Source organism: Chelonoidis abingdonii, chromosome 17, assembly GCF_003597395.2.
Source record: "Chelonoidis abingdonii isolate Lonesome George chromosome 17, CheloAbing_2.0, whole genome shotgun sequence".
Lineage (NCBI taxonomy): Eukaryota > Metazoa > Chordata > Testudines > Testudinidae > Chelonoidis > Chelonoidis abingdonii.
In genome coordinates, this window is record NC_133785.1 from 41,358,386 (window position 1) to 41,373,335 (window position 14,950).

The 14,950-nt window shown below is 49.4% G+C and overlaps 1 protein-coding gene across 4 annotated transcripts in view; it reads right to left on the bottom strand.

Moving 5' to 3' along the window:
* MTMR14 (myotubularin related protein 14) overlaps positions 1-6,361 on the bottom strand; it is a 60,250-nt gene extending 53,889 nt beyond the window's left edge. For all 4 annotated transcript variants that reach the window (XM_032798937.2, XM_032798936.2, XM_032798935.2 and 1 more), the window contains exons 1-2: positions 6,215-6,361; positions 5,661-5,809 (exon numbers count right to left, since the gene is read on the bottom strand). In XM_032798937.2, the coding sequence (XP_032654828.1) occupies positions 5,661-5,809; positions 6,215-6,346 (281 nt within the window). In that variant the 5' untranslated portion in view covers positions 6,347-6,361. The remainder of the gene's footprint in view (positions 1-5,660; positions 5,810-6,214) is intronic.
* Positions 6,362-14,950: the final 8,589 nt, after the last annotated feature.

The following is a 14,950-nucleotide window of genomic DNA, read 5'->3' on the forward strand; positions in this document are numbered from 1 at the left end:
CACTGTGGCTAAACAGCAGAGCAAATGAGGCACCTAGAGGCAAAAAGGCATCCTTTAAAAATTGAAAGTCAAATCCTACTGAAGAAAACAGAAAGGAACAAACTCTGGCAAGTCAAGTGTAAAAGTATAATTAGGCAGGCCAAAAAAGAACTTGAAGAGCAACTAGCAAAAGACACAATAGCAAAAAAATGTTTAAGCTGTTGTGGGATAAGAGGGAAGGTCCTCTCATGGATCAGTAGCTGGTTAAAAGATAGGAAACAAAGGGTAGGAATAAGTGGGCAGTGGAAAGAGGTAAATAGTGGTGTCCCTGAGGGGTCTGTACTGGGATCTGTCCTATTCAACAGATTCAGAAATGATCTGGAAAAAGGGGTAAACAACGAGGCGGCAAAGTGTGCAGCTAATACTCAAGATAGTTAAGTCCAAAGCAGACTGCGAAGAGTTACAAAGGGATCTCACAAAACCAGGTGACTGGACATCAAAATGGCAGATGAAATTCAATGTTGATAAATGCAAAGTAATGCACATTGGAAAACACAATCCCAACTATCCACATAAAATGATGGGATCTAAGTTAGCTGATACCGTGCAAGAGAGAGATCTTGGAGTCATCATGGATGGTTCTCTAAATACACCTGTTCAATGTATAGCAGCAGTCTAAAAAGCTAACAAATGTTAGGAGCCATTAGGAAAGGGATAGATATTTTCTGTCTTCTTATCATAATGCCACTAAATAAATCCATGATACACTCACACCTTGAATACTGCGTGCAGATGTGGTCATCTCATCTCAAAAAAGCTATATTGGAATTGGAAAAGGTACAGAAAAGGGCAACAAAAATTATTAGCAGTATGAAACAGCTTCCATATGAAGAGATTAAAAAGACTGGGACTGTTCAGTTTGGATAAGAGACGACTAAGGGGGGATATAATAAAGGTCTATAAAATCATAAATGGTGTGGAGAAAGTTAATAGGGAAGTGCTGTTTACCCCTTCTCATAATACAAGAACCAGGGGACACCCAATGAAATTAATACACAGCAGGTTTAAAACAAACATAAGGCATTACTTCTTCACACAACACATAGTCAACCTGAGGAACTCCTTGCCAGGGGATGTTGTGAAGGCCAAAAGCACAACTGGGTTCAAAAATGAACTGGGTAAGTTCATGAAGGATAGGTTCATCAATGGCTATTAGCTAAGATGGTCAGGGATGCACCCCATGCTTGGATGCCCCTAGCCTCTGTTTGCCAGAAGCTGGGAATGGGCGACAGGAGATGGATCACTTGATGATTGCCTGCTGTATTCATTCCCTCTGAAGCACGTGGCATTGGCCACTGTGGGAAGACAGGACACAGGGCTAGATGGACCATTGGTCTGACCCAATATAGACGTTCGTATGTTCTTAGGAGGGGATTCTGTCCAGCAGGGAAAGTGGATGGGGGTTCTCTCTCCCTCTCACTCAGCTGCTGAGACCCCGGGCCCTGCCGATCTTGCTCCCCCACAACGCAGCAACAGCTGCCAACCGGGACTTCCCCTCTTCTGAGTATGTGTACTGTGTCAGCTAGTGGGGACTCTGAGGTGGAGAGCCAGGTGCGGGGAGATCCAATACTGGCAAAATTTGGGTTAAAAAGAATAAAACTCGAACAGCTGCTTTTTTAAAACCCAGCAATTTTTCAGGAAAATTCAGTCAAACACACAGCCTTAAATACTCTCCATGGTATTCTCTCTCTCATTCCTCATGCACCTGAACATTGCTCGCAGCTGCACATTTGAGAGAAGTCAATGAAGATGTCAGCTCAATGATGCCCAAGTCCCTTTCTAAGGCCTGGCCCAAACCAAACACTAGGTCAGCATTGCTACATCGTGATGTAGTTAGTTGGACCTAACTCCTGGTGAATACGCAGCACAGCCGACACAAGAATTCTTCCCTCAACCTCACTACCACCTCCCAGAGAGGTGGCTTAACCACCTCAACAGAAAAATCCCTTCCATCACCGAAGGAATTGTCTACACTATGCACTACAGTGACAGCTGCTGTAGCTATCCCACTGTAGTGTAGACATGGCCTAAACTGAGAGTTAATTTAGAACCCTGGAAGCTGTCTGGGTAATTAAATTTTTCCCTCCTCTGTGCAACACTCTGCATTTATCAACACTGAAATTTCATTTGTCATTGTGTTGCCGATTCATCTAGTTTGGTTAGGTCCCTCTGAAGTTTCTCACAGTCCTCTCCCAATTTGTCTAACCTAATAACTTATCTTCAAGTTGCTGCCTCATGGCTCATCTCCCTTTTCAGATCATTCATATAATAAACCCCAAATCTAACACAGAACCTTGAGACCTCAACTGTTAAACTTTTGCCAGGAAGTAAAATTTTATTTATTTTCTTTTCCTAGTTTTTGATCCATGACAGTACTTGATACTTCACCTCTCCCCTGTGACTATTTAGTTTTCAACAGTCTCTTGTGAGGAGCCTTGACAAAGCCTTTTTAAAAGTTTAAATAAGTTATGTTAAGCTAGACATGAGAACATAAGAACGGCCATACTGGGTCAGATCAAAGGTCCATCTAGCCCAGTATCCTGTCTGCTGACAGTGGCCAATGCCAGGTGCCCTAGAGGGAGTGAACCTAACAGGTAATGATCAAGTGATCTCTCTCCTGCCATCCATCTCCATTCTCTGACAAACAGAGGCTAAGGACACCAATCCTTACCCATCCTGGCTAATAGCCATTAATGGACTTAACTACCATGAATTTATCCAGTTCTCTTTTAAACGTTATTATAGTCCTAGCCTTCACAACCTCCTCAGGTAAGGAGTTGCACAAGTTGACTGTGTGCTACGTGAAGAAGAACTTCCTTTTATTTGTTTTAAACCTGCTGCCTATTAATTTCATTGGGTGACCCCTAGTTCTTGTATTATGGGAATAAGTAAATAACTTTTCCTTATCTACTTTCTCCACATCACTCATGATTTTATATACCTCTATCATATCCTGCCTTAGTCTCCTCTTTTCCAAGCTGAAAAGTCCTAGCATCTTTAATCTCTCCTCATATGGGACCCGTTCCAAACCCCTAATAATTTTAGTTGCCCTTTTCTGAACCTTTTCTAGTGCCAGTAATCTTTTTTTGAGATGAGGAGACCACATCTTTAGACCACCATACAATATCAACTTTAAGCCATTTGTGTAAGACTTTGGTCCAAAAGTTTCCAACCAAGTACAATAATGTTATTGATGTGGAAAGATTCTGTATTTTGTTCTTAAACATAAGTACATGGAGACAATAGGGTACAACACTAGAGACATGAGCATTCTGGGCACAATCTAGACAAGAATTTAAGTATATGCTTAACTTTAAACATGCAAATAGTTCCACTGACATCAATGGAGCTATTCACATGCTTAAGCATTTTTAAGTGCTCTCATGGATTTGTGTCAGCTTGCATCAAGCACTTTGCTCAGCAAGTGAAATGCTTCCTCCACCGTGTGTTTATCTGCACCACTCAGTGTTACAGTCAGTTTTTTGGAATGGAATTTCTTTGTTTAGAAAAGAGTAAAAATAAAAGTAAGAGGAGATAATAACTTAACAAAACAAATCTAAGGGCAAATAGGTGGCCTGTGTATAAGGTACAAGCACAGACTCTTATCTACAATACTCAGAGAGATGTGTACAAGGGGGGAGATGATGGAGACAGTGGCGCAGATTCTTACCTGCACCAAGACTGACTGAGTGCAGGAGAGCACAGTTGGCGGCTGGTTACAGCTCCCTGTTATCGGGGCTGGGCCTAACATAAGTTACAGCAATGTAGGGGCTGTTCTGACGGTAGGCAGTTGAATACACCATTGTCCAGGTCTTAACCCTTCTGTTCAGGTCTGTCAGCTCTGCTATGGGAGCCAACTATGTTGGTTTAATGGCAGCTGGGGTCAGGAGTAGCATGAATTTGGCCCTCTTCTCATAGCTCAGCTTTGAATCACTAAATGTGGGTAAGTGCATCTATTGTTTGATCAGGGGTATAAACAGATTTGAGACAAATGTAGATTGTATGTTTACATGTGGAATTAACGGTCATGAAATCCTAAAGCAATTGTTGCGAGACTGCCACAGGAGACTATGAAACTAAGAATCAAGTAAAAGTTTTGTGCATGCATGTACTAAAGTGAATAAAGACTGATTTTTAATATTCTTTTATTTCTACTTACATACAACACCTTACGAAGGGCTGAGTGGACTTCTAAATTTGCAAAGAAAAATGTACTGTTCTGAAACAGTAAAGTTTCAGAACAGAAAGTCAGTAAATCAGGCAAATGCTAACTTACAACTTTTGCAAAGCACAACCAGTCTATTCTATCCATTCAACGGTGGTCACTTGCCAGACTTTCTATGCAGGCACAGTGCCTCTCAGGAAGTGCTCACATCCAGACTTAATGGAGCTCTCTTGCACATGCCACACACAGGCTATTTAAAAGCTTTATAACTTAAGTCAAAATCAATGGTTTCTAACATACAGTAAGCTGATTCGCTAATATGTTGCAAATAAAACCACAGAGTTTGGGTTGTTATACGTGGCTCACACGTGTCTAAATTAGCGTCTCCAATCCACAAATCCCAAAAGCCGAACAAGTTATATCAGCAAACGATTGTCCAAAAACACATTATAAAAGTTTGAGTAACTTTCAAGTTTGAAAATTTTCAGGTCATCTGATGGGGCAGCACAAATACCATGGAACTTAAATCACTAGTCATAACAAACCTACTGCACATAGGAAGAGAGCAGCTTGCTGACGGCCTGAAAGCAATTCACGCTTTGGGACCTCAGAGCCAAGTACTGGCCTAGCCTAATCATGCTCGGTGATGAGATCTACACGATCTCAGCCCAAAGTACAGTCCAAAGTACAATGAGTTTCTTACTCACACAGTCAGTGGCACAACACAGTTCAGAGCATGCTCCTCCCTTGCCCCTACTCTTTACCTCCGCATCATCCCCAAAAATAGGGTCAAAAGTCCAGTAACATTTATTGAACACTAAGAGTGCATTCATTCCTATATAAATATGAATGATGCTGCCGTACCTACACTAGATAGTGTAACCTGAAAAACATTAGCCCATCCATAATTGTTATGCACCTAAAGCTACCTTGCAACATATTCTATTCTTCCCATCCACAGCAAACTGAAGAAATTTAGCTTATTTCTTCTCTTGCAGAAAAGCCCAAGAATTTGAGGTAACAGCTGCTCTGAAAGGGCCAGAAAGACTGCAAAGCTACACAAGATGAGGGACTAAAACAAAGTAACCTAATAGCACTGCCAACTTCACACTAAAGTGCAGAGACAAATCCCAGTTCCATGGGACAAAAGTAACCCAGCGGATGACCTGTCTAGCTAAAAATAGGGAGATCATCCATACAGCAGACAGGGCAGGCACAACTATAGCTCAGCAAAGAGTGCATTTCCAGTTTTCTCATGCTTCTTAAGAGCCCAGTCATGCAGGGAAGACAACAAGACTAGCTAGCCCTCTGTGGAAATGCCCCTTTTTGGAGCTACTCAACCTGGAACCACGGTTGTGTGTCTTGCAGGTGAGACAGGGCTTAGGCAGTTTTGTATGGCTCTCGCGCAGCCAGCTCTCCTGGCAGGAAAGAGGGAAGTGGGGCAGGAGTTACTTACATGTTCCGCTCCCTGTCAGTGCTCTCGTACTCTAGGAAGACGATCTGCCGGGGATAGTGGCCACAAATTTCCCCATTCACATTCTGGATCAGGCTGTAGCAATAGTCCCTCCCAAACAGCTCCAGGCAGCGCTTCTCAATCCTCTCCACCTGCAAGACAGCCAAATTTACAGCTCAGGGGCTGGAGCTCGGGCTGCCCCTTCCCCTCAGGGCACAGGACACCTCTGCTATCCTCCTCCCCACAGACCTTGCCTTAGCCAGGAGGGGCTGGAGGGGCTTGGCCCAGCTGGAAGCGAAGTGTCTTTCAGGTCTCGCCCAGCCAGAAGCGGGAGAGGGTGTCAGGGTCTCTCAGACCAGGGAATGCGGGGGGCTGTCCCGCGGGGATGTCGCGGCACAGCCGGGAACGGATGGGGGGGGGAGTGGCTCTCAGGGGCTGCGCAGGAAACGGGACGTGTCTCGGGGCCCGACCCGGCAGGGGGGCTCTCAGGTGCCGGCAGGGGGAAGAGACGGGGGCGGGGCAGTGGGTCCCCGGGGGGCTTGGCCTCAGCCTCTCACCTTCGCGCTGCTCCCGGCCCCGCCGCCACCCCCGTCCTTGGCCCGATACTGCGCCCGAGAGAACGCGAGCAGCAGCTCGGCCAGAGCCCGCTCCCCGGTGCCCGCCTGGGGGCAGCCCCGGGCCCCCGCCATCCCCGCCCGCTCACGGCTCACGGCCCATCACGGCCCCGCACTCGGCCACTGGGCTGCTTCCGGGGCCACGGCGCGCACCGGACATTCGCGATAGGCCCAGCCAATCCGCTGCCCAGCGGAGGCACGGAGGCACCATCCCTTCCGGGCGCTGCCGTGACGTCATCACATCGCGACGCAGCGACTCGAGCACGTTGCTCCAGCTGCCTCACTCCCGCTATAGCCGCGCATGCGCCCGGCCGGGTGCCTGGTATCCCACCCCCCCCCCCGCCCCTCCCCTCTGGGGCGGGTTCCAGCCCCGCCCTCGTCCAAGCCTCCGGGCCGCGGGCCGCGCAGCTCTCGCTGTCTTGGCTCTGTGGACGCAGCCCAGGCCGTGCCCGAGCTGGCTTGGCGCCCGTGGGCAGCGCAGGGTCTCACTCCGGGGGGGTCTGCCCCAGAACAGCGCCAGGCTCAGGATTTTAAGGTGGTGCAAGTCTGATCTGTGAGCTCCAGCCTGGCGTGGGGGAGCCCAGGCCCCTGGCTGCACGGGGGGGGTCACTGTGTAGCTCCCCCCGGGATATGGACTCAGCGGTGAGGCTGCACCCAAGCCTGACACAGCACAGGGACCAGATCTGCTGCAGAAACACCCCGCGGCCCTGCCCCTCCATGCCAGCTGCACAGGTGTGGGCAGGCAGGCAGGCAGGCTCAGCCAGGCAGGACCTTAGCGTCGGGGGGCTTAATGGGGTGGATGGAGAGGGTGGGACAACCTGGGTGCGAGCTCAGTGGGGGATCTGGGTTGGGGGGATCTGGGTGCACGGGGCTTGTTGGAGGGTTCTGGGTGCAGTGATGATGGGACTCTGCAGGGGGGTGTCCAGGTGAAGGTAGTTGGGGTTCAACAGGGATCTAGCTATGGGTGGGGCTCAGTGGGGCGCCCAGATGCTGGGGGAGTAGGGCTCAGTGGGGTGGTGATCCAGGTGCAGGTGGTTCAGGGTGGTCTGGGTGCAGAGGGAGTGTGGCTCATCGGCGGGGGGGGGTTCAGGGTGGTGTGAGGCTCAGCAGCAGGCTCGGGTGTGTTGGTGTCACTAGGCATAAATCTAGGCCGCAGTGAACCTAAGCTCCTCCATGTTGAACTCTACTTGATCTAGAAAGCTAGCAGCTGTGAAATTAAATGTGTAACAGTAAGTTATCAGTTGTAGCACAGCTCAAACCGGTCTAAAGCAGTAGTGGTAAGGCCTGTGCACCTCTAGCAGAAGGACAAGATAACTTGCAGAAGGAAAACTTACTAACAAGCTGCCAGGGCCAAGATTACTTAATGCACCTGCGCTTACGTAACTGCTACAGGGGGAGGAAAGAGGAGGGGGGGGAAAGAGAAAAAAAACTTATAAAAAGGGAAAAGCATTTGTGTAGGTGTGCTTGATTTGAGGCATCAGTCTCCTTGCACTGCTTTGAGATCTCAAATAAACTTTGTTCGCTTCTTCACCCTGGTGTGTTTATTGGCTTGAAGTACACCGGGCAACGAACCCCTATTCCTCCCTCGGGCACTTTGTGTTGGCAAGAGGTGGATGGGGGAGCAGCTCCCTGTAAAGGAATCCCTCCCCCTGCAGCTGAGAAGCAATGGGTGCAGGAAGCAGGTAGGAGTTCGCAAAGCTTCCTGCAGCCACGGGAGAAATCTCAGGATCGGTCTGACACAGCCCCGGATGCCATGCAGGGAAGAGGGAGTCCCATTCTCCCCAGCCCAGCTGGGACCAGCAGCTGAGCCCGGCGCAGGGTAGGAGCCACCACTGGGGTTTTCTCCAGTCTGACCCCCACCCCATGGTGACTTACCTCTCTGCTGGCACCAGAACATACTGCTCCCTGGGCACCCAAAACATACTGCTGGGGAGGGTCACATCACTGCTCTTGTGGCTTCCCTTCGCTTCCCCATCAGAAAATCATTTTTCTGCGGGGAAGAAAAGAAATCTGTTAGGGCCATAAATTCTGCACATGCGCAGTGGCAAGGAATTCCCCCAGGAGTAAGCAGAAGTGTGACTGAGCCATCCCGAGTGATGTAAGTTACACCCACCTCCACGGTAGGTCTGTGGAGAGCTGCTCCCATTCAGACAGCCTCCAGGCTGCTCTCTCTTGCCTTTCCCCATCCTGCAAATCGTCTCGTCACATCACTGTGCCTCCATATCAGGGCAGATCTGACATGCCCAGCTGTTTTGTCTCTGGCTTGTCTGAGCTGTGCTGAAACACTCAGACACTCACAACAGCTGCCAGGCCTGGCATGGGGTCCTGCAGGAGTCAGAGGAAACATTTTGTCAAGGCTTTTTATGCCTCACTAGGCTTCTGTTCAAGTGAGTGGTTCTGATATGCAGCAAAAAAAGCAGGAATTTGTCCTAATCTGTGTATTGGCTGCAAGAGTGAGGAGGCAGCATTGTACAGGAGCAGCCAGGCTGTGACACTAACCTTGTCTACACTCAGGGGGTAGCCGTGTTGGTCTGTATCCACAAAAACAACAGGAAGTCCAGATTTAGATTAATCTGTTAGTCTTTAAGGTGCCACCGGACTCTTTGTTGTTCTTGTCTACACTACAAAGTTTTGTCGGCAAAAGCTGCCTTTTGATGACAAAACAGGAGAGGCGTACGCACTTCAAAGCTACTTTTGGTGGCAAAACTCTGCTGTTTTGCCGACAAAACAACCATCTCGACGAGAGGCAGAGAGCTTTTTGCTGCAAAGTTAAAGCAACAAAGCATCAGTGTTTGTTTTGTCGACAGAACTGGCTTCCACCAGTATCCCACAATGCCTGCTGTGACTGCTCTCCTCACTGTTTTTATCTCTGCTGCCCTGCAGGCATGTGCACCTCTCCTTGAGAAAGCTCCCGGGAAGTGTTTGACAGCTGAGGTGCTGCTACAATTGCAGGGACCAAAGATCAAATCATTAATGTGGAATCCTGTTCTGCCATGCACTAAGAACACAGGGGCAGGCAGACTGCTGCTGCTGTTAGGGTGGGGGGCTGGGTTGGGATATTGTGCTGCTTTGACATTCCTCAGCAGGGAGAGTTCGCAGAGTTGCTCAGGATGCTGCTACCGGCAGCTGAGGAGGCTGTGGGAGAACTTGGAGGGAATCACAGAACCATAGGCAGGCAGGGTGGGCTGCTGTGGGAGAGACACCAAGCAGATGACGTGGGGGGGGGGTGTCCCCCTTCCCCTCCCTCAGGATAAGTCGGTCAGCCTGCTGTCTCCCTTGCCCCAGACACACCATTGTCCTCTCCCACATGCACCTTTCAATTGAAAAAGCGGCTGACAGTCTACTAGGATGCCCCTAGAATGATGGGATTGAGAAACCTGCCCCATGCTGCTGCGGCATCTTAAACCCTTCCCAAAGCACCCTGCAGCCAGTTGCACAGTGGGATTGCTACCACAGTGCACTGCTCTCCATGTCAATGCAAGGCCTGTTAGTGTGGCTGTGCTCTGCTGACACAAGAAGCTAGTGTGGACATGCAACAGCAGTTTTATTTAAAGCGGTATAACTTTTGCCGACAAAACTCTGTAGTGTAGATAAGGCCTGAGAGCGAGACAAGTCAGACATCTGCTAGGGATACAGATGAGCTTAGAGCCTCTCTCTATTTACACTTCACAAGGAAGGGGCTCTCCAGGGGACAGAGCAAAGTCAACTGGCTCCAGAGGGCACAAACACATGCCTGCTGCTGAGCCAGGGATGAGACTTCACAGCTGTTGGGGGGAGGAGGCTGTGTTCAAGGGCTGGACCAGACACCATTCCTGAGCCTGTAGCCATGCAGACCATAATGTTTTCTGCTCCTGCTCCAATGCCCAATGGTGCTGACTGGGGATTATTCATGCTGGCTAAGGCTGAGTCCCTGGGGAATCCTGCAGCCTCCTCTTTATCACAGCCCAGCTGAGGCACGTTTCAGGTCCTCCGCCGTGTTTAACAGGATATCTCCATCCATGATTCCCTTAACCCCATCATGCTAATACCCAGCCAGCATCACAGGATCTTGCCAGACCTTGCCTTGTGCCCTGGCAAGGGTGGAGTGGGATAGGTTCAGCTCGAACTGCAGGGACTACTGTGTGAAGGTGAAATAAGATGCTTTTCAAAAACAACCATTGTTTAGATCCTTTGATTGTTAATCGGCTCAACACAGGGGTTTCCCGTTGCACAGAAACACACTGCTGAGTGGGTGACCCTGTGTGTGCTGAGGTCTGGCTCATCCAAGGGGTGCAGGGAGAGCATGGTAAATGGGCTGAATAACCAACCACAGACTGTCCCACATGGCTACTGCCTCCCGTGGGTTCCCATGTGCCCCCTTGGCGAGCAGTCATGCTACCTGGGAACCAGGTCAGTCAAGCAGCAGTCAAGCCTGCCATTACACACAGGCCAATCCCCACCGTCTGTCTCTTCCAGGGCACAGTGGGGTCCCCTCTCCACAGCCAGGGTGTTCAGGTACCTGGGAATATCTTAAGGGTTCTAGAACTAGTTGCTTCATTGTTCCCAGCTGGCTTGCCCAGACACACACACGACCCTCACGAACCTGCTATCACAGCGCACACAGCCTGGGAGCGGGAGGATTTCTTCCAGTCCGAAGTTCTGGGTCTGGAAGATGGTGGAGAAGGCTCAGGGACTTTGCGCTCCACTCCCGTCCGGAGCCTTCTCCCTTTCTCAGCTCTTACCTGCACTTCCCTCTCCCCTTCCCTCCTGCTGTCTGTGCAGGCTGTGCCCCATGGTGGCACCGCCTGCAGCCCCTGACCGTGGCCACATCACAATAGCACTTGCTGCCCACTCCATGTAGGTGCTGCAGAACGCCCGGGACCTGATTTTCATGTGGTGGGCCCTTTATGTTGCTGTGGCAGAGCCAATGTAATTTACAGTTGTGTTAAAGTCCCAGAGCAGGGCCACAGTGAAAGTGAGAATCTGGCAGGTCATATTTTGGAGCCTGTGTGAAGCAGGTGGGACCTTGCAGAATTTGCTCAATGTGCAGACTCCTGCCTCTGGTAGCAAGTCGTTCCTGCCCCTCTCAAACCTGGATGCTGAATTTAGCCATCGGGTGGGGCTAGGGCTTCTCTTTCCTCCATTAAATCAGCCAGTCTACCCAGGCTTATGGTGGGCACTCATGGGTGCAGCTCTCAGGAGCCAGATGCCACCCATGGCTCTGCATAAGGCCACCCTCACGCCGTGCTCTCCCATCTCCCACCAGCTCAGTCACTCTGCGTAGAAAAGGGCAGGTTGGTGGGAAAGTGCCATTCCCACTGGCTAGCAATGACAGCGCAAGGCACAGGACAACCGAGACTCTGGCCCTTCCCCAGCTTCCTGTGCCTTTTCTCATGATACCCCTGCAACCATGCTCATCTCCTACAAGTCCTTCCTGGTCACTCACCGCTTCTGGGCCACCGCTCCCCGTTCCCTCACTCCCAGCACATACAAGTACTGTACAGCTGTCAGCCAAACCTAACAAGGCCTGTGCACCATTCCTTTGACTTGCATCCTCTAACTCGGAGTGTGAATTCATCTGACATTGTGACAGTCACACCTCTGCTGCTGCTGCAGTCACCTTACTGGGAATAATGGCCAGTTGAGCGAGTCTGGGAGTTGGAACGGCTGGGTTCTAGGCAGCTGTGGGATCAGGGGTCTGGGAGTTAGGCCTTCTGGGTTCTATTCCTGACTCTTGTTGTGTCTGCATGACTGGAGCGGCACGGGAGTGGCCCTCTGAGAGTCTTTCCTTGCCACACTCACTCCAGCACCAGCAGGCCATTGGCTGCAGTGATATTTACAGGTCCCAGCCAGCTGTCCTCTTGCTCCTAGGGGGCAAGAAGCAGCACTAGCAGTCAGCTCTGCCTTCCTTCCTCCCTCCCCTGCCCGCTGGCTTCCTTCCTTTCTGCTCCCAGCTGCTGGGGTTGCTCCCCTCTAATCAGCCCTTCAGCTGTGGCGCCACTTGTTAACTGAGCCTCTGTTTAGACCCCAAGTAACCTATATTGGCGGGGATTTGAGTGACCGATAGTCACCTTCTGACCCAGAACCCCTGTCACAGAGAGGTTTGCTTGCCCCCATGGTAGTGTTGGGGAGAGGGGCAAGCCTCCAAGTAATTGGCAATATGGCGTAAGGTCAAAAGTTTATGTTCTCAGGCCTGCCACTACCCCCGAATGAACTAGGGATGATCAATAGGTTGTTTTTCCAATTAGAATAGGTACATGAAATCATTTATCATCTTCCTTTGTTCTTTTGTTTATGGTATAGCATGTCATTAGCGTTATTAATCAGAAGGCAGGTTAATAGTTTAAGTAAAGGATATAGTTAATTGAAAGATCCTGTTGTTAATGAACTGTAAATAATGAATGATGGTACCTATGAACACTTGTGTAAACAAGTAGGGTATAAAAGAGACAAGGCAACGAGAATAGTGTCTCGTGCATGATTTGAGAGTTGCATCTCCGTGCACCTTATTTGAGCTCAAATAAAGTAATACTAGCTTCTCCACTCCGGTGTGGTTATTTGGGGATACGCACATCGGGCAAACGAACCCCAAATCGTTGCTCTCCCTGCAACAGTAGCCCATTCTGCTAGTCTTTCTGTGGGTAAACAGTTCTTATGATTCACCCCAGAAATTCTTTTTCTGCCATCAACTTTTCCCTCCAATGTCCATCAACATGCATTGCCCTCGAACCTTGTCAGCTGTGCCGTGCCACTCAAATCTCTTTCACTCAGACCTGACTAGCGTTTGCTGAGCTCCAGTCGTCCTCAATGAGCTGTCATTGGTTCCTCGGTCTGTCCATGAGATTTTCAGAGTTCTTCTAGAACACCATCAGTTGAATTATTGGAATTTATCATTGATTGTTTGAATGGCCGGGCTTCAATTTAACACAGACCAAATGTACATTTTTAAGTGTCAGAATTTAGTCTTAGAGTCTGAACATATAAAGTGCTAAGTGGTCTGTCAAGTGAAGTTTTAGCTGTCTTGAATCGGCACTCAAAATTACTGGACATTTTGGCCTTCATCTCCCTGTGCCTCAGTTCTCCTTTGTAAAATGGGAATAACGTCACCCTACCTCCTGGGGGCGTTGGGACAAGATTCTCGGACCCTGCAGCGAGGAGCCCCATCGAAATGGCCAGGAGGAAAGTAGTAATTCTGTGTTCAGCCGAGGATTTGTATGTGTGCAGCACACATGGCCTGAGGGCCACACACTGAATGAGAAGCATAAAGAGAAATATGGACTAGTCACCCATTGAGGGAGCACCACTTGCCCTGTGCACTGACTGGGCTGATGCCCTGTGCCAAACCTAGCATGTGATCATGTAAATACAGACTAATACTAATGCATACGCACTTGGGGGTCACAAGCAACACTCCCCACTTGATCCAGAACTTCTAAGCACCCTGTAACATGACAGAAATTCCAGTTACTTCATTTCTATCGTCCTCATCAAGCAGAAAGGAACCCAGCAACATAGATAGAACAACCACAGGAGTGGCAAACCTGAGACCCCATTGCTAACCCAGGGAATTCCCTTTCCAGTGGCAGCACATTCCCAGTCCCCAAGCCAGACCTCTGGCCACTGACACAGGGACACGATGAGCATTTTGTCACGCTAACATTTTAAACAACTATTCTACTGGTGTTAGAGAAAATTTCTCCACAGATTCCATTAGACTTTGTGACTCATTCTGAGCTCTCCCCTAAATATTTCTGGTCACTTTCCTGCTTTCATAATGGGAGTGTGAGGAGACAGCATCAGTATTGGCTAATTATTCCCCTTTCTGCAGGAGGGTAATGCCCTAGCAAGGGTTATAAAGACAAAATAAAAAAGGTAAATGTGGAATTCAAGAAATCATGGGAAATGCCAAACAGAAGCCCCCCTGAGACACATGTGCCCCCTCAAACAGGAGACTCTGTGTCCAGGAGAAATGCCGCTGGCCAACCCTCCAAACGCCATTTGGAAAAATGGCAGCTGCTCAGCCTCTCACCGCAGTTCAGAACAGGCAGCATTGTGCAAGAATCCTGTATTCAACTGAAACAGCAGCAAGGCTTTAGGGAGACCAAATGGAATCATGTGAGTTGAGACAGGTCGCATATGCCATGGAGAGTGTCAGACTCTGAGCTCCTGTCTCCCTGCACAGATTTCCAGCCTCCTCCACGGACAGGCTCCTCGACCAGTTTCTGACTCTCCCTGCCTGGCAAGGGAGGGACTTTCCCCAGGGACTGTGAGACCACTGGGAATGTGTAGCTGCTGTGGTTATAAGGGGACTGTGGTTCTAGTCTCAGGGATGGGTAAGTCAGGAGGGGTTGGCTCGTTCCCTTTTAGCGTAGGCAGATTGTGGAAGGACTCTCACTCAGAACACAGTCAGTATATAAATAGCTCTGCTGAGAGCTTAACAAAGGCTCCTCTGCTGTACATAGCAGAGCGAATGGAGACACGCTCGGGTGATGTGAGCTGAATGTTTCGTGTCACTGACCATGCTCACCCAGTGGGGATTTCCAGCTGCTTTAGCCCAAACACTTGAGTCCATCCAAACAGCAGGAATATTTAAACAAATTGAAACCACTGCAAAGTAAAGTACTTTATACAGAAAATAAAACACAAAACACTGACAGAAACCAGGGGAAGACAGGCCCCTCCTTACACAGAATCCAAACT